This window comes from Diabrotica undecimpunctata, chromosome 5 (assembly GCF_040954645.1).
Source record: "Diabrotica undecimpunctata isolate CICGRU chromosome 5, icDiaUnde3, whole genome shotgun sequence".
In the NCBI taxonomy this organism is placed as follows: Eukaryota; Metazoa; Arthropoda; class Insecta; order Coleoptera; family Chrysomelidae; genus Diabrotica; species Diabrotica undecimpunctata.
In genome coordinates this window covers 20,915,645-20,939,077 of record NC_092807.1, presented here as the reverse complement: position 1 = coordinate 20,939,077, position 23,433 = coordinate 20,915,645, and the positions used below count along the sequence as shown (strand labels likewise).

General features: G+C 32.8%; 1 protein-coding gene across 1 annotated transcript in view; it reads left to right on the top strand.

Annotated features, from left to right (window-relative positions):
• The window catches only part of LOC140442111 (uncharacterized), a 274,067-nt gene that overhangs the window by 14,000 nt on the left and 236,634 nt on the right, over positions 1-23,433 (top strand). The window contains exon 3 of the mRNA XM_072533189.1: positions 6,851-6,942. Coding sequence (XP_072389290.1) covers positions 6,851-6,942 — 92 coding nt within the window. The remainder of the gene's footprint in view (positions 1-6,850; positions 6,943-23,433) is intronic.

The window sequence follows — 23,433 nt, the reverse complement described above, 5'->3', positions numbered from 1 at the left end:
TATCAGTATTATGAATTTGTTTGCTTCCTAATTCTAAGTGCTTTCCTTCACCTCCCACTACTACGTACCCTGTTTTTGATGGATTAATTGATAAGTTCCACTTAGTATATTCTTCATCTATTTTTCGTAACATGTAGTGGATATCATCTTGATCTTCTGCAAGTATTACTTGGTCATCAGCAAAATGCAAGCTGTACAGCGTATGGTCTCCAATTTTAACACCCATAGGTTCACATTTTCTTTTCCAAATATCCAAAACCCCCTCCAAATAAATCTTAAAGAGTGTAGGTGCAATGCAGCAGCCTTGGCGAAGTCCTTTGGTCACTTTTATCTTTCTTGTCACTTTTTGTCCAATCTTTATTACACTCGTCATATCATCGTACAACTTCTTTACAGCATTAACCTTTCAGTGCTAACGCATGGTCTCACAGACGGAGCTAACCTATTCATACCGATAATTAACGATCCGTTCCGATATTCGCGCTAGGTCATTCAATAGCTTCATATTTTGCCTAACCGTTGTTAGTATTAAAATATTGTTGAATGTAGATACACGGTTCGTTTGTTACACACGATTTCGGTCTCAGAGACGGATGTTAGCTTTTGCGGCTGTACTAAAGGTAAGGATTGTAACTTTTAGCGTTGTATTTTTAGTGAATAAGATATTATTTTTTTACTTTTTAGAAATAGAAATGAACTACGAGGAGGAGCAAAAATATTTGCAGAGACTTCTAGAGGACGTTGATAGTAATGATGAATTGGAATGCAACGATTCTTCGGATAGTTCTGAAGAAGACGAAGTTGAAATACAAAATCTCGATACAGAGAATGAACAGGATATATCAGAAGCAGAAAATGATATATTTCATGAGGCAGAAGCAGAAAATATTTGCCGGCGAATTCCTATTTTTTTTGGTAAGGATAAAAAAACTAAATGGCGAAAGCATGTTGGTAATAAGCGAGTGCGTACAAGAGCAGACAATTTACTGAGACATTTACCAGGAGTAAAGGAGGATGCTAAGGAGAAATTAATCTTTAGTGATATTTGGGGATCTTTTATAACAGACCAGATGTTGGAACTTATTGTAATAAATACAAATATAAATATTGAACTACATGCTGATCCTTTGAATAGAACCTACAGAAAGACGGATATACTAGAAATAAAAGCACTTATAGGCCTGTTGTACATAGCAGGAAAGTTCAAGAATAACCATCTCAATGCTCGCGACTTGTTAAGAAAAAACGGTACTTCCTTAGAAATATTTCGCCTTAGAATGTCATACGAGCGATTCAAATTTTTATTGGCATTTATTCGCTTTGATAATAAACAAACTCGTGCAGAGAGACAAAAAATAGATAAATTAGCTCCTATTCGAAACTTTTTTGAAGACTTCAACACCAATTTGCCAAAACACTACACCATGTCACACTATTGTATAGTTGATGAAAAATTAGAAGCTTTTAGAGGACGCTGTCAGACTTCATTAGAATACAAAGATTGCAATGGGCCGGACATGTGATACGAATGGGAGAGGATAGGCTACCAAAACGAGCACTGAACGCCAGAATGCAGGGAAAGAGACCAGTTGGAAAGCCAAGAAAGCGCTGGGAAGACACAGTAAGCAGCGACGCACAAGCACTTTTAGGAGTCCCTGTATGGAGAAGAGCAGCCACAGACAGACAAGGGTGGAGGCAAAAAATAAAGGAGGCCAAGGCTCATTTTGGGCTGTAGTGCCGTAGAAGAAGAAGAAGAGGACGCTGTGGGTTCAAAGTTTATATGCCAAAAAAACAAAATAGGTACGGTATAAAAATATACGCCTTGACTGATGCTAAATTAGCTTATACCTCAAATTTAGAAATTTATGTTGGTCAGCAACCACAGGGACCCTACCAGCACACCACAAAGACTTTGGATTTAGTAGTACGTTTTTGCAGACCTATCTGGGGTACAAATAGAAATGTTACACTTGATAATTTTTTTACCAGTAAGCAGCTAGCTGATACATTATTGGCCAATCATCAGCTCACTATAATTGGAACTCTTCGAAGAAATAGACCAGAACTGCCTTTGGAATTTACGGCGCCTATAAATAGGCCTACTTCTACAAGTATGTTTGCATTTCAAGATAAATGCACTATTGTTTCGTATATTCCAAAACCGAAAAAAGTTGTGCTCCTGATGTCAACAATGCATTATGAAGATGATACGTTGGATCCCCAGACTGGTAAGCCTAACATAATAATTGATTACAACGCAACCAAGGGAGGAGTGGACACTATTGACAAGATGTGTGAAAGCTACAATTGTGCAAGATCGACTAATCGCTGGCCCATGGTGATATTTTATGCACTACTGAATATCGCCGGCATAAATTCATATACAATATACCAAGTGTAATTCTGCTCGGAGAGCCCAACGCATACCACTTAGAAGAACATTTTTAGAGACAATGGGTATTCAATTGCTTGAACCACATGCCAGACGTAGAGCAATTGCACCAAATATGCCAAGGATGATAAGTATGCGACTCAGAGAAATGTTTGATATTACGTTGAATGTGCAAAATATTGCAAAATCTCATGGTCGTTGTTTTTACTGTGGAAGCCAGAAAAGTCGAAAAACAAAGTACAGTTGTTACTCGTGTAATAAATTTATGTGCTTAGAACACATAAAGGGTATATGTGTGGAATGTTCAGAAAAAGATTGACTTTTTTTAAGTTTAAAGTTACCTCGTATTATTAGAATTTTTCAAGTGTGGTTATTATAAGTGGATAATGTAAGCTTTAGTTTAAAAGCAACTAAGCAAATTTTTTGTTTGTAGTAAGATTTTAGGGTTTTTTTTTTCCACATTTTAGAATAGTAGCTTGTTTTTGTTAAGTAATTATTTTTGTCAAAATAAATGTTTATAAACATAATTTTTAAATAAAACTGTATTTATTTTAAATAAAAAAGTATTTAATAAGACCCTTAAAGTAATTAAATTTTAAAAATTGGTAAAATTTACAGTACTAGGGCATGTATAAATATACGGTCCCAGAGACGGACGTTAGCACTTACGTCAAAATAATTCACGTTAGCACTGAAAGGTTAATGTAAATCGGTGGAATATTCTTGTCTTCTAGCACCTGCCATAGCTTGGCTAATGGGACACTGTCATACGGTTGAAATATGTTTGAAATCCTACATAGACAAAACAACACTATGCCTTTACATTCTCAAATTTTCTGTTGATCGCCGAGAGCGTCTTGCAATGCTATAGAATTTATGGGGTTTGTAAAATAATTTGTTTAATATGGAAAAAGTAGCTGACTTTTGGAGGAATTCTTTAAGTGAATACACCCTCTCCTAGAGGATGTAAAATTTTGTCTGAGCTCAACGTTCTCCCAACATGAAAATGAATACTATTCTCAGATTTTTGGAGTGGCCATGGGATCGCCTATCTCAGCACTAATGACAAACTTAGTAATGGAAGTATTAGAAACAACATTTATTTTTAAATTGAAATACAGCATACATTTCTACAAACGATTATGTTGATAACATACTTAATATGCATCCCGGATCATAAAATCGATCATACTTTTCAAATGTTCAATAATTTCCGTAACAACATTCGACTTACTTATGAACTAGAAGAGAACAATAAAATGACTTTTCTTGATTTAAGTTTAGAATATAACAACATAAGGAAAGTTAAAGAACTCACAGGGGGACTAAGACGGAGGCAGAAAGGAAATCTAACTGATTCTTAAGGAAACATCATCTTGGACAAACAGAGTAAAATAAGAACGTAAAAAGAATATCTAGAAAAGTTATTTGAAGACCAAAGAGATAACACCTTTGACCTAGAGAAAAAGGTAAATGATGGACCAAGAATATTACAGCAGGAAGTTTATTCCGCAATAACACAGTTAAAGGATGGCAAAGCGGCAGGCCCTGATAATATACAAGCAGAACTACTCAAACTAATTAACAACGAATCAATAGCAATAATCGCAAATATATTCAACAACATATACAACTCTGGAAAAATACCAACAGAATGGCTGAAATCTGAGTTTATTGCACTTCCAAAAAAACCAGGAGCCAAAAAATGCGAAGATTACCGTACTATAAGCCTCATGAGTCATCTCCTAAAATTGTTCCCAAAGATAATTCATAAGAGAATCTACAAGCTGTGTAAAAGTCAAGTTTCTCCCAACCAGTTCGGGTTCACAAATGCTGTTGGTACTAGCGAGGCTTTGTTCTCAGTACAGTAAGTCTTATTCCAGAGATGCAGAGACGTTAATTGCGAAGTATACGCATGTCTGGTTGATTACGAGAAAGCGTTTGATTGAGTACAGCACGCCCAGATGATACAAATACTAAAAAAAGCAGGAATTAACAACCAAGATCTGAAAATAATTAGAAATATTTACTGTAATCAGACAGCAAAACTCCGAGTTGAAGGTGAACACAGTGACTATGTGAAAATCATGCATGGAGTGAGGCAAGGCTGTACTTTGTTTCCTCTAATCTTCAATCTGTACTCTGAAAGAATATTTATCGAAGCTTTGCACGAAACTGAAAAAGGAATTCTAATAAATGGTTACCGACTAAACTAGGTCAGATATGCAGATGACACCATAGTATTTGCGGACAACTTGGAAGACCTACAAGTTCTTATGAACAAAATCACGTATTACAGTCAAAAATATTGACTCAATATAAACGGTCAGAAGACAAAGCTTATGATCATTAGCAAGAAAAGGATAACAGAAGGTCAACTCTTCGTCAACCAATCCCCTGTAGAAAGAGTGACGCACTACAACTACCTGGGCACTATAATAAATGAAGACTGGACCAACAACCAGAAGATTAGAGCACCTATTGGAAGAGCTAGATCCACCTTCAATCGGACGGGGGGCCTTCTTCAAGAGTCACAACCTCTCTCTTGATACAAAAGTAAGAATGCTGCGATGCTACGTCTTCTCTGTCCTTTTATATGGTGTTGAATCGTGGACCTTGAACGAGGATATGTGCAGAAAACTGAAAGCAGACTAACCGAGTCACAAATAAGAAGATCCTCAGTAGAAAAAATAAGAACCGAGAGGTACTGACCACCATCAAATCTCGAAAGTTACAATTTTTCGGACAAATTATGCGAAATGAATCCAGATATGCTCTCCTTTTGGAAAACGAGGTCCAGGAAGAAGAAGAACATCTTGGTTAAAGAACCTCAGAATCTGGTTTAATACAATATCTGTGCAGCTTTTCCGCGCTGCTGCAGATTAGATAAAGATTGCTATGATGATCGCCAACATTCGTAACGGATAGGCACTTCAAGAAGAGAAGAATCGAATGATAACAACTAACTGGTTTACAAAAGATGTTTGGCCCTGAAGATATCTAAATTTTAATAACAACGCACACATAGCCCATAAAAGAAGTATTATATACAATCTTACTACCAGAGTAATTAAGCTATCTAGCCCACATTATCATTCCGCAAATCTGAAAAAAGTTAAAGGCATCTTAGAAAAAAATAATTATCCACCAGAATTTTACAACTATCTAATTAAAGACAGAAGTTGTATTATCAGGAATCAATCTAGTTCCAGTACCAATCCAAAACAAACTCGAACCATACCTAGCAATAATAATAATAGTAATGCCATTAAATTAAACAAACACTATATATCCTTATCATACATTAATGGATTTTCTATACAAATGTCAGAAAATGTTAACATAAATTATCAAAAACATCTGGAAAATATTTTTCAAAATTAAAAACCCAAGCTTAACAAAGATCACTAATCAAATGTTATTTATAAAATAAATTGTAAAGATTGTATTTTAACATATATTGGGCAAACACACCAATACTTGCATAGAAGGATAGTTGCACACAAACATAGTGTACAAACCAACAGATTAAACATAACAACCCTAGTCAAAAATTCTCTAGAAAATAGCTATTTCTTTGATTTTGAAAATGTACAGATTTAAAAAAAAAAGAACAAAATTACAACAAAAGATGCATATTGGAAATGATTCAGATAAAAGAGATCCAAATTCTATCAATAATAAGACTAACATCAAAGATCCTTCTAATATGTATCATAATTTAATAAATTGAGTTGTTTATAAACGCACCATGGCAGATTTTTAAGATACGACCCTGAACCACTCGTGTTTTGAGATACCTACCAGATGTCAGATACCAATATTTTAATACGTGTTAAACTAAACTCTAAAGAGTGTAAACATGAAATATAATTGTATAATGTAATGTTTATAAAATAAAGTGCTTATTGAAAATGACAAATAGCCGAAACGTTGATGAGATAATAATTTTAATTTTTATTTAATTATTAATTTATTCTTTTGTGCTATAAACAGTCACTTCTTTGGTTAAGGTATCTTTCTTCTTCATTCTCAGACCAAAATAAATAAAAATAAATAAGCGCATTTTAGAATAACTTAACAAAGAAATATTGAATAGGAGTGAATGATGTGCCAGATTTCCAGCATGATTTTCAACGAGGACTCTTCTTCACCGTGAGCTGATTTTTAAAGAAGTTGGCTGCTATATTATTATATTCCCTTCTCTAAAGTTTTTTAACTTCCGATCCTAAGTATGATAAAATAACATTTTTGTATTTCTTACTCTGAGTCTTATGTCCAATAATACTGACTCTGGAACATCACTAATCATCATTTTTCTTACGCCTCGTTATGATTTTTCTATTTTTATAATAATTTCTTCTAAACATTTTTCAAAATAATTTCAATAAATAATTTTAAATGTTTACAGTGCTATTTGTTTTCCATAAATATATATTGCATTTAATTTATTTTCAGCCACGTTGGGATAGCAGCTGTACGATGTGCTTGCTCTAGAAATTACACTGGACCAACTTGTGAAACACTTGTCGATGCTACAACATCAAAAGGTAAGTCATTCGTTGTTGTAGATTTAATATATTATATACTAAATATATACACTATACTATATACTAAAGATGTTCTTTAACATAGAAAACTTTTTGGAGTATGCTTATGTAGATCAACTTAATACAAAAAGTTTGCACTACCGGCAACTCGTTTGGTAGACCTACTCATTTTAGCTAAAGTATACCTTTTTTTTTATTTTAATAACGCATCAACCACGCAAGGTCATTTGCATATTTAGAAAAATTTGACAGTTGATACAATTAGTGTATATACATAAGTTTACAATAATAATATGTATGTGTATTACAATGTATGTTTTAAAACTTTTGAAGCAGTAGACAATATTTAAGATAAGAAAATATTTTTTGGGTATCTGTATTTTCTTTTAGGGCATCTCTTAGGGAGTTGGGTATGCTATATTTGAGTCGTCCACTGTTATATTTGTTGTATATATAAGTCGTGCATGGCCGATACGGAGACGGGTAAGTATCACTTGCTGCCTTCTGTCTTTTATTTTTGGTTTCCAAAGATGTGGATGTTTGCTAACTTCGTATAGCCTTGATTGAGTGTTGTTCCAAGTTTGTTGCCATTTTTGAATTATTTTTTGTTTCAAGTATGGTTCTAAATTTTTTAGTGCCAATATGTTACTTTACGTGTTATGTATTAACGATAGTGCTTTGTCTTCATTTTTTGACGCATCTGTGTATACGTTGTAGGTATTGCAATATCTGTTTAATAGTGTATAAAACTTTTGTTTAATGAAGATTGATGATATCTCTGATTGTCTTAGGTTTGTTAGACTGATGTCGATGGCAGGAATAGATATTGTCCATGGTGCAGGGTTGTGGATTAAAGAGGTATCGTAGATTTTTGGAAATTGAAAACTTAATTTGGATAAGTCTGATTGTATACGAAAGTAAAAAAGATGATCAATTTGATGTGTTTGTTGAAATTTATTTGTAAATCGATCAGCAAAAATGTTATGCAGTACTGGATTATTTCGGTTTGATGACACTGCATCTGCATATGTTAGGCTTAGATATTGTCTTCTGAACGAAAGAGGAAGTTCTCTACTTTCCCAATAGAGACCTTGAATGGGGCTTGTGCAGTGAACACCTAAAGAAATACCTAGACCTCTATTTTGGATAATATCCAGTGACTTTAAATATATTTTTTTGGAGGAGTTGTAGACGATGGCTCCGTAGTCAAGTTTTGATCGAATTATAGATTTGTAGATAAGTATTAAACTTGAATAATCAGCACCTCAGTTTTTAAAGGCAAGTGATCAAGTAAATTTATATCAGGTAGACAAGATTTTTTCAGCTTTTGAATATGTGTCTTCCAAGTTAATTTTTTATCAAACGTCATACCCAAGAATCGGATTTCTTCTACATAATCTAGTTGTTGTTCATGTAGATATATTTCTTTTGTTTGGATTTGATTTCTCTTTGAGAAACGGATTGCTTGTAGCTGACCATTTCTCAATGTGTATTAACGCTTTTTGAATGTGATTGTGAATCGTTGTTATGTTTTTTCCTCTACAGAAAATAACTAGGTCATCAGCGTACAATCTATCTTTGACGTGGTTTTCAATTTGTGTTAATATCGAATTTATTGCTACTAAGAATAAAGTTGTGCTTTAGTCTGTTCCTTGTGGTATAACATATATTCCGCTAACTCGAACCAGAAATTGTCTATTTTCAAGAAAATTTGAAATGTATTTTAATATGTTACCCCTTATTGACCAGTTGCTGAGTGTTTTAATTATTGAATATTTCCAAACTGTATCATATGCTTTGCTTATATCAAACAATATTTCAACACAGTGCTGTTTTATTGTAAATGCTTCGTGGATTTCTGATTCTAAGTCAACAAGGTTGTCTAAAGTTTAGCGATGTTTTCGGAAACCACATTGTTCTGGAATAAATAATTTGTTTGATTCTAAATACCACATAAGCCTATTGTTTATTATCTTTTCTAATACTTTACCTATGCTACATGTGAGTGATATCGGTCGATAAGTTTGTGGAACTGATTTTGGTTTAGTTGGTTTTAAAATAGGTATTATGATTGAATGTTTCCATGATTTAGGAAACACGTTTCTGGATAGAATTATATTATAGATTTTGAGTAGATGTTCTTAAGATTGAGGGCCTAAAATTTTAAGAAATATAAACGGTATATGGTCGGGTCCAGGACAAGTGTTCTTTTAATTCTGAAATACATTTTCTAATTTTTCCTCTGTTATTGGTATATTTAGATCGTTATTGTTTTGATCGTAATATTCTATAGGATTTTTTTTATTTTGATATCTAAGAAATTGGAAGTATAATTTAAGTTACTTGAGTTATATAAGTAGATATAAGATAGATATAAGTAGATGCTAGTATATTGGATATTTCTTCTGGGCTTTTATAAATAGTGTTATTTTGAGTTAGAAAGTTGATTAATTTATGGGGTTTGGATCTAGACATTTTGTTGACTTTTTTCCATATAGTTGTTATAGGAGTTGAACTATGTATTGTGGTGACATCTTTTCTCCAAGAGACTCGACTTTGGCTTTTTTAATGGTATGCCTAGCGACTGCTCTTAATTTTTTAAATTTTATAGAGTTTTCTTGAGTTTGAATTTATTAAAAGCTTGTTTCTATTTTTTTAATGCTTCTTTGCAGTCATGATCTGACCAAGGTACCGACGGTTGTTTGTGATCGTACGTAATTATTCCAACGTATTATTTGCTCATTCTGTGATTACCTTTGTCACAGAGTATATTGTTTTGTCTATATCTACATTTTCATTTAGGTTTTGCAGATTGTTTTCAACGTAAGTTTGAAATTCTGTCCAATTTGCGCTTTTTAAGTTCCATTCTAGTTGTTGCGAGGTAGTTGATTGTAGTTCATTGCTTATTATGGTAGGGTAGTGATCTCTATCATATAGATGTGGTAATACATCCCTCGTAAGAGTATGTGTAATTGATGGTTCGTAAATCCATAGATCCATACTTGAGCCTTCACCTGTTCTTATGTCAAAGCGCGTATGTCCGTCGTTAAGGATATTTAAGTTGATTTCTTCTATTATTTTTTCCATTTTTCGACCTAGAGATGTTAGTTTTGCTGAACCCTAGAATCGGGTTCTTTTTTGGGGGGAATGTAAATATTGCAAATTCAAAAAGAAATTGTTTCTGTGACTCTAATTCCAATTGCTTCGATATTTGTTGTAAGTTTTATTGGTTTAGCGTCAAAGTTATCTTTTATGTAGATTGCCACCCCTCCGCTAGCAATGTTCGCATTTTTTCGATTTCTAAAGAAACAATTGAAATTCTGTAAGTCATGAGCTTTGTTGTTTTTTAAGTTGGTTTCTTGTAAACATATCAAACTAGGTTTATGTTTTGAAATTATTAATTTTAACATGGGTATAATACCCATTTATGTTCCATTTAATTAGAGTTAAAAAAGTTTCTGTAGATGAGTCTGATTTGCTTTAATATTTTATGTTTTATTCGAGTGCATTTGGCTTTTATTTTTTGGTCCTTCAGATAAGGGTATATATTAGTTAATAGATCTGTGACCTCTGCTGTTTCTTCTGTATACATTTTGGCGATACTCAACGGGTCTGGTGAGTTCTCACAGTTTTCAAAAAAGTCTAATAACTGTTCTTAAGTTACAGTGTAGTTGGAGTTTGGTTTATCAAATAAAGTTTTACAGTATCTTAGCATTTCTTCTAGTGTTTTTTGTGGTTTGACATTTTGATCTGATTTTACTTTCTTCTCTTTATTTTTTGGTGTGATAAAAATAGGTTCCTCTGTAGATGTAGCAGCTGGTGGAGAGATTTGGGAGATTATGCGTTTGTTTTGTGCTTTGCCTGTGATTATATGCGTTGCCTTATTTTCTAGATCTATTTTTGGGTCGTCTGTTGTTTGTGAATCTTCTTTGGTTGGCTGCATGTGTAGTTTTTGTTGTTGGGTAGTTTGTGGTTGGGTTTCTTGTTGTGTGCTTTTTTCTTTTGATTGTTGTTGTTTAGTGTTTGTCTGGGTTTTTTGAATTGATAAATTAGTTGTATTTTCAATTGAGTATATATTTGGAACTGGATTATTTGATGTTGAATTATCTGTTGTAATCGCAGTAGATATTGGGCAGTTTTTGTTAAGTGGTTGGTTTGCTTACATGTTTGGCAAGCTTGATTATCTAATGATAGGTAAATCCTGTATATCGTTTCCTTATGTGTGATAAGAAAAGAATCAGGTAGGAACTGGTAATTTAGTGGAGATATGTATGTTTGGCGTCTGAAACTTAAAATATGCTGGAATTGTGGTGTTGATGTGCCTATTCTTAGGAATGTTATAGGTGACAGAAGATTTAATCCATATGATTTTAATGCAAATATTAGGACTTAGTGTGGGATTGAGGGACAGACATGGGACTAATCGCTGACTGGGGCTAATTAGTTAGCTTGTAAGAGTTGTTGGTTTATTTGAATTTTTTCATTTTTGTTTATAAAATCTTCAGCTAGTTTTTCGTTTGCTAAATATATACATACTTTTTTTTTTGATAATTTTGAACAGAAGATGATGTGGGTTGGTTGTATCAGAAGACTCAGAGCGGACAAGTAATCATCTAGTTTGGTATTTTCAATTGATTCAAAAATAATTGCTTGTTTTCTTGATGTAAATATATTGGATTTTGGTGTTTGATTGGTTAGGGAAAAATATGTAGGTGATCCAATAAATTGATTTAATGAGGAGCTGTTTGGTGTACTATTTGTTGTAGGAATTTCAGATTGAATAGAACTATCCATTTTTAGTAATCATTTATAATTGGAGTACGGTCCTGGCAAACAACCTTCATAGTCGGTAGTAGAACAGGTTTGGTATTCCTGTTCTAGCTTTTGTAGGTTAAATACTTATTCCGAAATAATATTCGATAATAGTAAAAACTGTTATGATTAAAGTAACTTACTGTCTCTGTTGTATTTATTTTTGTTATTCCACTACTATATCACTAATTAACGAAAAGATTTTTAGTATTTCACTAGTTTTTAATTAATTTTAAGAGCTCGATTTTAAAACACGTATTAGCTACCATGTTCAAGGTCGAATCAAAGTATACCTTTCTATTACTAAAGAATCCTTACAAACTTGGAAATTAAAACTTATTATAAAATGTTTCAATTTTTTATTGATGTTGAAAATGCATTAAAAATATTATAAAAATTGTATAAATGAAACCTATTTTGATATAATATGTGTATTGATATTATATGTGTATAATCAGTTAATCATAAATTATTTTTCATTTCAAAAATCGCTATAGATCAGCAGAAAATTTCGCTTTTATTTAGTAGTGGCGAAAATTTTGAATAAATTTGTCATACAATGTATTCAAGCGGAAAGACCAATATTTCAACACAGGTAATTTTGAGACGGGGAGAAAATAATCTGTGTAAACATGAAAATTTTCCGGTACAGAAAATAATGACATGGGAGCGACGTACGGTTAACGACTAAGTTCGCAGCAGAATATCGTTCGAATTTTTTGAATTCTCACCTGAACACATTGTGGAGTTATTTTGGAGTAATATAATTTTTACATTCGTAAGTGCATTTGGCGTTGCTGTGAATATTATAAAATAAATTATTCGAGAGGGATAGAAAGCGATTGAAAAAACTACTCGTTGACGTCATCTACTTTCGTCGACGTTTGCAATAAAGTCGAGAATAATAATTTAAATAATACCAAAGGTGACATTGGACAGATGATGGACAGTTTTCTTAAAGAATTCAGAGGTATGTTCTCATAACTCATAAATCAAAACAGCGTGATCTTAAACATGTTTTCCACAGCAATATTTCAGTATTGGAAAATAAGTCATTATGAATAGCACAATAAAATGCTTTTGGTCTAGGTAACCATAAAATAGAAATTTCTAGCTTTATTCAACACAACAAAATTGATATAATACTCATATCGGAAACCCACTAGGTAGCATTTGTAAATTTTTTGGAATCTTCTCGTATATGTGATAAATTGAAATCCGCATATATATGTTTGAAAAATCGAAGAATATTTTTAATGTTTCTCAGTCCCTATCTTACAAGTTAAAATACGCAAAAAGTATTTTCAATTCCTTCTTAGGTCGGCTCGAGTTAATATAAACCATTTTAGAGTTGTTTATTATTTAACAGATGTGTACTTCCTCGGTATTTCTTTTAATGTTTATTGCTTAACTGCTTGATATTGCGTTTTCTAATAAATGATTTGCGTTTCAACGATCGTTTGTTTATTCCAACTTATGCAATCAATTTTTGAAGATAATTTCGTCACTCTCGTTGGAGCCGCGAAGAGCGGTAGCCTTCAGCGTTATGTCCAAATTCACGTCGAATTTGTAGTTTTCTGTTTTTGTCCCTTTTTAGGGAAATCTTCGTCTTATGTTATGGAAAACAATTTCTAGTAGCAGTTAATAATGTGTATGCCGTCTAATTTTACTACCTGTTCCTGTTTTTTAAGAGGCAGTCATAAGTTTTGTGTCCAGTGCCGGCTTCGGCCTCAAATGGTCGGTCCAAGAGCAGAGATGCAGTCCTTTTGTTCGTGCGTTCGTGTCCAGAGTTCAACTCCAGTTTCCAACCTCAGGAACTTGTTTTTGTGTTATTGTGAAATCCAGATAACATTTTTTTGTGGAAATTTAAAGTAAAGCAGACATTTTTTAAAAAAGGAATAATTGCTTTCATAACAAAACAGGATTTGTAATAATTAATTAGTTGTAAATTTTATGGTTTAACTTAGCTGTCATTTTAATTGTTTTTTTTTATTTAATGTCAACATATAACAGCTAGCTTTATTATTTTCGATATTTATTTGTTCTGTTTGTTTAAAAAAAAGGTTAATCTCTGTGCGATAACATTTGTAAGTTTTTGTAGTATCTCCAACTCCTGGAATTTGAAAACGGACACTTTACGACTATTTGTTGTAATATTTTTGCGTTGTCTATTTTGTAACTGTTTGTGGTGACACAAAAATAAATGTTAAATTTTGTTTCTTAACATTTGTTTAATTTTTTTAAACTAATCTTTTTTGAGTTTAATTTGAAAAAGATATGTTTTGCATTTCAAATAAATATTTCGATAGTTACAACTAACTGTTGTAATGGTTATAATTAGGCACCTCGAAGTGGCGCCCTTTTTAAATTACTAGATGTGTTTCCTGTTTCTTTTTATTTTGTCCCAAGAGATTTATGACCTTTTGTTTTATATTTTTGTAGTTGCCCCAATTCAAACCCCTTGTCAATTACCTACTTATCCACGACCCCAGCTCTCCTAACAAACCCTGAGTGCCGTTCGCACAAGTAGCGTTTATTTTGCTTGTCCTATCTCCACCCCCATAGTTTCTGTCCCCAATTTTCTACCCCTTATAATAATACCCCACATGGTAGGCAAAATATTTTCGTTACAACTTCACTGACAGAACGATGTTTAAAATCTCTCATTAATGTCCTGAGTTGGGTTTTCTCTTTTTTCGTCATTAACCAGTTTTCACAACCATAGGTTACTACGGGTCTAATCAAAGTTCTGTAAATATTGTCATTTTGGTTCTTTTGTCTAATAATTTCGATGTCATCAATCTTTTATTAGCATAATATGTACCTACGATTTCCACTGGAAATACGTGCTTTAATTTCGCTACTTACGAAATTCTTCTGATTGATTTCTGTGCCCAGATATATGAAGACATCCACACTTTCAATAGTATAGTTGTCTATTGCTATAATATTTTCATTCTCAGGTGTTCTTTTGATGGTCATATACTTAGTTTATGATTCGTTTATTTTAAGCCCTCTTTTTTGTGCTTCAGGATCAATTTCCTGGAACGTTTCCACTAGCCGAGTCATGGTTCTACTAATAATGGCGATATCGGCTGCAAATGCAGTAATTTGTACTTTTTTGGTGTTTATATGGCCGGTTATATTGGTTGTTCTAGTGACTGCTTCAAGAAAAAGGTTGAACAGCAGTTCTCTAGCCACTCTAACTGCGGCTTTTGAACCCTGCAACGTCATTTTTATAAGGCTGGATTATTTTTTTGGTATACCTAGATTTCTCAGGTCTTCCAGCATTTTATCTCTTTTCACACTATCAAAAGCTTGTTTAAAGTCTATATACATATTATATATTTCTACGTCGTATTTATAAGCTTTCTCTTATATTGTTATAAGTATGAATATGTTGTCTGTAGTGGCTTTATTTTGTCTGAATCCATTTTGATAATCACCAATTATATTTTCGGAGTATTCTGACACAATCTAGTGTAGATAATGCCAGAAAGGATTCTGTATACTACATTAAACAAGGTAATTGGTCTGTAATTGTGACATTCCCTCTTATCTCCTTTTTGATATATTGGCTGTATAAGACCAACTGCTCATTCCTCCAGCATTTGCTTCTTGGTCCATACCAACTTTATCAGGTAATGGATTCTTTCCCAGAGTTCGGGTCCTCCATATTTTAACAATTCTGCCGAAACTCCTTTAGTAGTTCTCCGTCCTTTTCTTTGCATATTGTCAATTTTGATCTAAATAACTGTGTGCTTTCTTTTATTTTTGTTTATAGAATTTTCTGCTTTCGTGTCTGTTGTTGTTCTAGAATTTCTTGTACTTGTTTTTTCAAAGCCTTTTTTTTCTTCTGCATATTCTAGTCGCTTGTATTCTCTTTTCGTTATAAATTTCTCTACTATTTCTTGTGTTTCTTTGAAGTTGGTTAAGCCTACCTTACTTTTTTTCCTCTAATGCAGTTCTGCATTCATCATCATACCGCTTTTCTTTGCCTTTTGGCTTTTTCGACAGTTTTTGGTTCCGTTATTATTATTTTTAATTGTCTCCATTCTTCCTCTGCAATATCTTCCTCTCTGATTCCGTTGAGTTTTATTTGGAGTGTATTTTAATATTCTTGTGTCTTTGTTGGAATTTTGACCATTTTTTAATTTGGCTATTTTTCCCTTTTGCCACTGTCGCGATGCCTATAAGTAAGTGATTTAAGTCAAAGTTCGCCCCGCGATAAGTTCTGACATTAGTTATGGTCTGTTACCCATCTTTTTGAGATGAAGATGTGGTCAATTTGACTGGCTTTATTGGTTCCTGATATTTTCCATGTTCCTTCATGGATATCATTTCTCTGGAAGTTGGTGTTGACAACTACATAATTATTTGCTATTGCAAATTGTGCAAGCCTAAGTCCATTTTAACTGGTTTCATTATGCAAACTATGTTTTCCAAATATGTTTACGAAAGTTTCTTCTTTCCCCAGCTTAGCAATAAAGTCGCCTAATGTTATAACAGCATCGTGTCTTTGGATTTTATCACATGCTTCCTGAAGTTCTCCATAGAATCTTTTAACCTCGTCTTTATCAGCCTCTTCGGTCGGTGCATATACATTAACCATTTTCACGTTATGTATTTGATAATGCGAATAATACAAGTAAAAAAGTAAAATGTAATGGCATGTATCGCAAAACAGAAAACCAAAAAAGGTTTATCGATGGAAGGCAACCCTTGGTTTGGATGGAGCATGTGATACGATAAATGAAAAGGGAGGGGATAAGGATTATATTAAGATAGAAAAAAGAAACAAGGTTACTACCAAAAGGGTACACCTTATCTTCGTTATTAATGAACGTATAGCGACATACAAGCTATCACATGACAGTATCAATATGTATATAATTTGCTTATTCTGTCTGTCTGTTTGTCTGTCCGTAACGAAAACCCCAGCGCCGGCATTACATCATATAGCCGTTTTTGTTGGTAGAATTAGAGCTTGTGATAAAATAAATTAAAAGGCCTAAGGAATATATTAAGATAGAAAAACCGGTCAGTCAGTAAGATAGCCAAGATGTTCAGGCGGCCGACTCTTATTCGCTTCACTGTCGAATGGTTAAGTGGATGTGCGTTCAAGCCCTGGCTCGGTGTACAGAAAAATAGTATATATATATATATATATATATATATATATATATATATATATATATATATATAGTAAACTCTTAAATATTGGGGAAATCTGCAAGAAATACTCTAATGTGTATCAATTGTTTCGCCGAACGTTTTCGCCAAAGAGAATTAATTTGGCTTCTTCAGGGCTGAAAGAGAATAAATTATAATTAGCTACCATATATTATCTATTAAAACATTATTGATCTTACCGTAACTTAGAATTGTAGAGTTAGAATATTAAAAAACTTTGCTAGTAACATAGTGGTGTTTTTTGTTACTATGTGCAAAAAAAGTTTTTTATAAGGATTGAAATGTATGGTAGCTTCGAACTTGACACGTAAAGGCTTACCCAAGGTTAATCGAAAAACCCAATGCAACTACATTTAAAAGGAGGTAATTCTTTGAAATGTCGGCAATAACTAAATTTTTGATTTTTAGATAGTTAAAAGTGAGGTTCTGTTTAAGCCAGAACGCAAGCGCTGACAACTTCATTATTAGTTCGTATGAATCTTTATGTCGTTAAGGTTCATTGGTAAAAAACGAATGAATTTAAATCCCAGTAAAGGGAAATATTATTTTGATTTTCTTTATTTAATTATATTATATTGTTCATGTATTATTAAGTCTTATTAAGACGTATCTAAGAAAAGCAAGGGAATGTTATATATTTTTTGTTAATGAAAATTAATTATAAAGGTATGTTAGTTGTTAATGGATATATCAGTCAAGTTAGTAATCTGTGATATAGTATTGTTCTTGGTATCTGATTTAAGTAACAGGTGGTATATATCGCTTAGATTCTTGATGTCACTCTTAACATTAATGGAGAAATCGTTAAGGAAAATATAAGACATTTCAATGAACTCTCTTTTAGATTTATTGTTCTCACGGTGGAGAATTGTGGTGTTAGTATAGTCCATGAGATGACCAGTGGAATGGACATGTTTGGCTAATGCACAACGGTCAGGGTGAAGTCGAGAATCACTTTTGTGTAGTGTAATACGTGATTTCAATAATTGAGATGTTTGACCGATGTAGGAATTGTTGCAAGAGAGACATGGAATGTTGTAGACAATATTACTAAGCCTATCTATGGGAGTCTTATCTTTTATCTTAGAATAAAGATTATTAATTGTTAGGGCTGATCTACAAGCTACATTAAGTTTAATGTTGTTATTATTATTGCCAAAGCTATTTTCAACACTTTTCAGAATTCTTGTTAACCCCGGAGTGATATCTCTGAAATATGGTAATGAAAAATATTTGTTTATAGGAGTATCCGAGACTGGGTTCCCACTTAAGACATCAGGATCAGCATTGTTAGTCGCGAAGGAAGGTGAAATATCTTCGTCATGGATAGTATTAAACAAAATCTTATTAACTAATGGTGTTGGATAAGCGTTTGAAATAAAAAGTTTCTGTAGGATTTGTAGGTTTTTTGTATGAAATGAAGGATCTGATAGTTGTGTTACTCTATTTTTCATCTGTTTGATTAAGTTGACTTTGGTAGAATTATTATGGTATGAGTTGTAGTTAAGGTATCTACCAGAATGGGTCGGTTTTTGATACCAATCTATTTTGATGTTGATATATATATATATATATATATATATATATATATATATATATATATATATATAAAAAACCAAAAAGGCGTCTACCAAAAGGGCACTGTATTTTCAATATTAGTGAACGTTTAGTGATATACGAACTATCACATGACAGTATGGATGATTATAGATACACTATAAGGCAAATTTACTTTAAAAAACTGAAGAAGGCCTCTGACTAAGTACACAATAAACAACTCATCGAATTTTAACATGCGACATAGCAAACGAACGGTGGAAAATATAACAAATATCTTAAGAGAGAAAAAACAAACATGTGACTACCCAGCTTCTTCATAAGTAAAGAACTTATAGCGACATACGAGATATCAGAGGACGTAATGGATAAAAATAGATTTACTATTAGACAAATTTTGATTTATTGACTAAAGGAAGGCCTTTGCCTAAGTACATAATAGACAACTGATCGAATTCTAAAATGTGACATAGCAAATGAAAGGGGAGGAAATAACGAATAATTTAAGATAGAAAAAATCAATCAGTTTTTAGTTGTCACCACCGGTGGAGAAGCGATGACGACTATTAGATCGAATTCTGTTTTTTACTATGTAACGCTACTACAGCTTATTTGTAGTGTACTATTTTGTTCATTTTAAAACGATTTATTTTGCATTTTTTATATTCGTTTATAACATCAAAATAAATCTGCGCAGAATATTTTTGTTGTGACAAACAGCATTTTAGTAGAACATCATAAGTTCTAAGATCCCGATGCGTTAGAATCGGGCCACATTCTAGTGTTATAAAATTACAAAATTATAAAATAAACTTTGATCAGATAAAAGGCATATATCGAGCACAGTTTAATTTAATCTTGCCCAAGTACTTTCGATCCCTAGATCATCTTCAGGGGCATTTCGTCAATTGTGGCCTATCCGGCAAGAACAAAATGTCATAAACATATGGCATGTTCTTGCCGGATAGGTCACAATTGAGGAAATGCCCCTGAAGATGATCTAGGGATCGAAAGTACTTGGGCAAGATTAAATTAAACTGTGCTCGATATATGCCTTTTATCTGATCAAAGTTCATTTATTCGAGCATTCAACCTTATATTTAATTATAAAATAGTTAAATTTGACGTACTCAACAATATTGTTAACCTTTAATATGTTTATTATTAGTTTTGAAGTTATGATAATAAAGGTAGACATAGTTTAGTAAATTTCATATATACAATATAAATTTCCGCTAAAAGAGAAATTAAATTAGTCTTTGAAATTGCCAATGTTTCTTAGTACACAAAAAGATAGGGTAATAACTCTCTGCACTCTGTTGTGGAAAACATGCCGGGGAAATCCAAATATTAATTACCACTAATGTTTTTGACAAGCAACCCATTCTTTTGTGTAATTACAATTCGTATTAATGCAGTTGCTTCAGTTCAGATGACTTGCTTGCAAAAGAGATCCACCATTTAATTATTTTAATGAAGTTTGCTTAATTACAATTTTAATTTATGCCTACATAAAAAGAGGAGATTTTGTATAAAAATAACGAAGCATAAAGAGAAATCAACGTATTTAAATATTTGGGAATTAGGTTATTTTTAACTCGTATTTTGATGTTTTTAAATACACTGCTAGACAAAATATCAGGAAAGTTTATAAAAAAAAACTTTCAAAAAATATCACAGGGCAGATACATATGAATTGCAGACGAGGATTTTTGAGTGGCCAGCTATATCTCCTGATCTGTCCTAACTAAATATTTATTTAAGGGGATAATTAAGTCTAAAATTTACATCATGAATGTGTTGCTTGTGTAAGTCCATTTTAAAAAGAGGCAAAAGAAATAAATTAGACTTACTCACAGTCAATTTAATTTTACTACCCAAGATGACCGGTTTCGCTTTCTAAAATTTGCAAAGCATCATCAGGTCAGTGGTACAAAGTAAATTAAATGCTGAAATTATAAAAAGCCCATATTAGGATGCTGTCTTATAAAGATATAGATCAGAAAAGTTATAGTTATTATGCCAATATTACATGTCTGTGTTTATTAATATGCATAAAATTGCTTTAGCAGACCCTCAAGTTGGTAAGAGAAAAAAATCTATTGAATTGTAATAAATTAGAAATAAACCAAATACTTCTTACATTCCGGTACAAGAGTTTTTATATAATGATTGGTGATACATAGTTCAAACTATCCCGTATTGCTGATCTTCCGTCAATGTTGTAACTGTCAGACTGACTTTTATAATTTCAGCATTTAATTTACTTTGTACCACTTACCTGATGATGCTTTGCAAATTTTAGAAAGCGAAACCGGTCGTCTTGGGTAGTAAAATTAAATTGATTGTGAGTATGTCTAATTTATTTCTTTTACCTGTTTCTAAAATTTACGTTAACAGACTAAATAGTATTGATGGACTTAAAAAAAGGAATTAGGACCAAAATTAAATTAAATAAAGCTGATATCCTTTATAAGTTTTTGCACTTATCATCGACTTTCAACATCGTCTTGCAAATTGTCAAGTGGCAAATGGCTTACAAATGACCTATTTAGAAAATAAAGACAATAATTTACGCGTCGAAGAAGAGGAACAGGAAAATACGGAAATACTTCTTGTGGTGTCCCTAATTGTTGCCGAGAGGGGGCATTTGGGCCTGTAGGACCCATCGCCGGCTCTTCGGGCTTCTTCCTATCCCCGGAATTGGATCGGGTATTCACCATCTTTGGTTTGTCGCTGGTAAAAAGGTTAAATACCACCGCTGTTATAAATAACAGTTCCAGTGACAAACAGAGCAAAAATGGAAAACAGATAGGCACCAAAATCTTCTTTTGGTGCCTATTCATTTCGAATATTGGCGATCATTCTGACTATAATTATTTTATTAACTGATGCTTTAAATATATTAGTTGTTGTTGTGGGGAACCATTTCCTCAGGTTTTTTAACCATGATATTCTGGCTTCTCTCAATTCCTTGCTTTCCGAATACTTTGCTTGAAGGATTATTAAACAATAAGAAACAACAGTAAACAATAAGAACATCCAAAAGGTCCCCAAGTTCAGATATCTCGGAAAATCTAGATCCAGACATAGACATACGTAGCAGGATTGAGCAAGTCAGAACAGCATTTACTAATATGAGAACCTTGCTAAGCAACAGCAGCCATAACTTAACGCTTTAATATCGCTTTGTAAAATGTTACATTTACTCCATACTGCTATATGGTGTAGAAATCTGGACCACAAAGGCCAATGTGATGAACCGATTGGAGGCCTTTGAAATGTGGGTATTTAGAAGACTACTTAAAATTCCCACACAACAAATGTCGAAGTATTAAATCGAATGGGCAGTGAACGAGAATTGCTGCCAATAATAAAAAGAAGAAAAACTGCTTATCTGGGTCATATATTTCGAAATTCCAAGTACCAGTTCTTGAAGCTTATTATGGAAGGGAAGATAGAAGGAAAACGGGGCATCGGTAAAAAGAAATACTCATGGCGTAAAAACATAAGTGATTGGACAAACCTCGATGCCCATGCACTCTTTAGAGCCACACAAGACCGATAGGAGTATGCCAGAATTGTCGCCAACATCCACTAATTGGATAGGGCACCATAGAAGAAGAAAGATTATTTTCACTAATCTGTATTAAGTGCCGTTTCTCATTATGTGTCCGAGATATTCTAACTTTCTCCTTTTAATCGCATACATCACTTCTCTTTCTTTTCGAGTAGGAGCCTTACTTTTATCTCCAAATTAAGGTTGTGACTTTTAAAGAGTCTGGCCATGTTGTTGAATGCACTCCTAGCCTTCTCTATTCTACATTTTACTTCTTGTGAATGATCTCATTGTTCGTTTACTATTGTTCCAAGATAGGTAAACTGTTTTACTTGGTCCACTGGTCTATTAATGATAAGCAGTTGGACGTCTCTAATTTTATTTTTGCTGATGACCGTAAATTTAGTTTTTATATGTTTACTTGTAATCCAAATCTTTCACTTACTTCATTTACTTTGTTTATTAGTTACTGTAAACTGTCTGCAAAAATATCGGTGTCATCTGAATAGCGGATGTTGTTTTCTCCAGAGGCTTTCTCCATTAAAAAGCATTCCATGTTCGCAATTTTCCAAGGCTTCACTAAATATTTTTTCTCAATATAGGTTGAATAATATAGGTGAAAGTATACATCCTTGTCTAATGCCTTGCAGAATCTGGATCGCTTCCGTCGGTTCATCTTCAAGATCTGTACTTTTTGTGGCTGATTGATTTCAGTATAAATTTTGTATTATACGCCGGTCTTTATCATCTATTTGGACTTTTGTTAGAATATCCATCATTTTTCAGTGTTGAACTGTGTCAAATGCTTTTTGGTAGTCCACAAAGCAGGTGTAGATATCGCAAGTCATATCTCTGCATCTTTGGAATAATACCTGTAGACTAAACAGTGCATCTCTCGTACCTACGCCTTTTAAGAATCTAAAGTGTGTGTCGTCTATTCTCTCTTCGGATTTGTATTCGCAAGATGGAAAAAGCATAAAGAGGAGCATATTAAATACGAAAAGACTGGGTTACCCAAGATTATTTATCAAAGAATTGGATAATATTTCAGAAAACATAGGTATCGAGAAAATATTGATGTAAATAAAAATAAACATGACTAAAGCAACAGAAACTGCAAATGCAAATAATAAATATAAGATAGTAGAAAGTGCTTTGATAACGAATTAAAAAATAACTGTTAAAGCGAATTAGGAACTTGATTAAGGGGACTAAAGGAAAGAGCAAAGGAGATCAAAGACAAATATGCCCAACAAGAAAATAAACCAAAATAATGTTGGTTTACATATTTCTAGCCTAGGACTAGTAATGATCTACATGGTATATGTTGTATTGATTGAAATAATGTATTGAAAACTGTTTTCTATGCC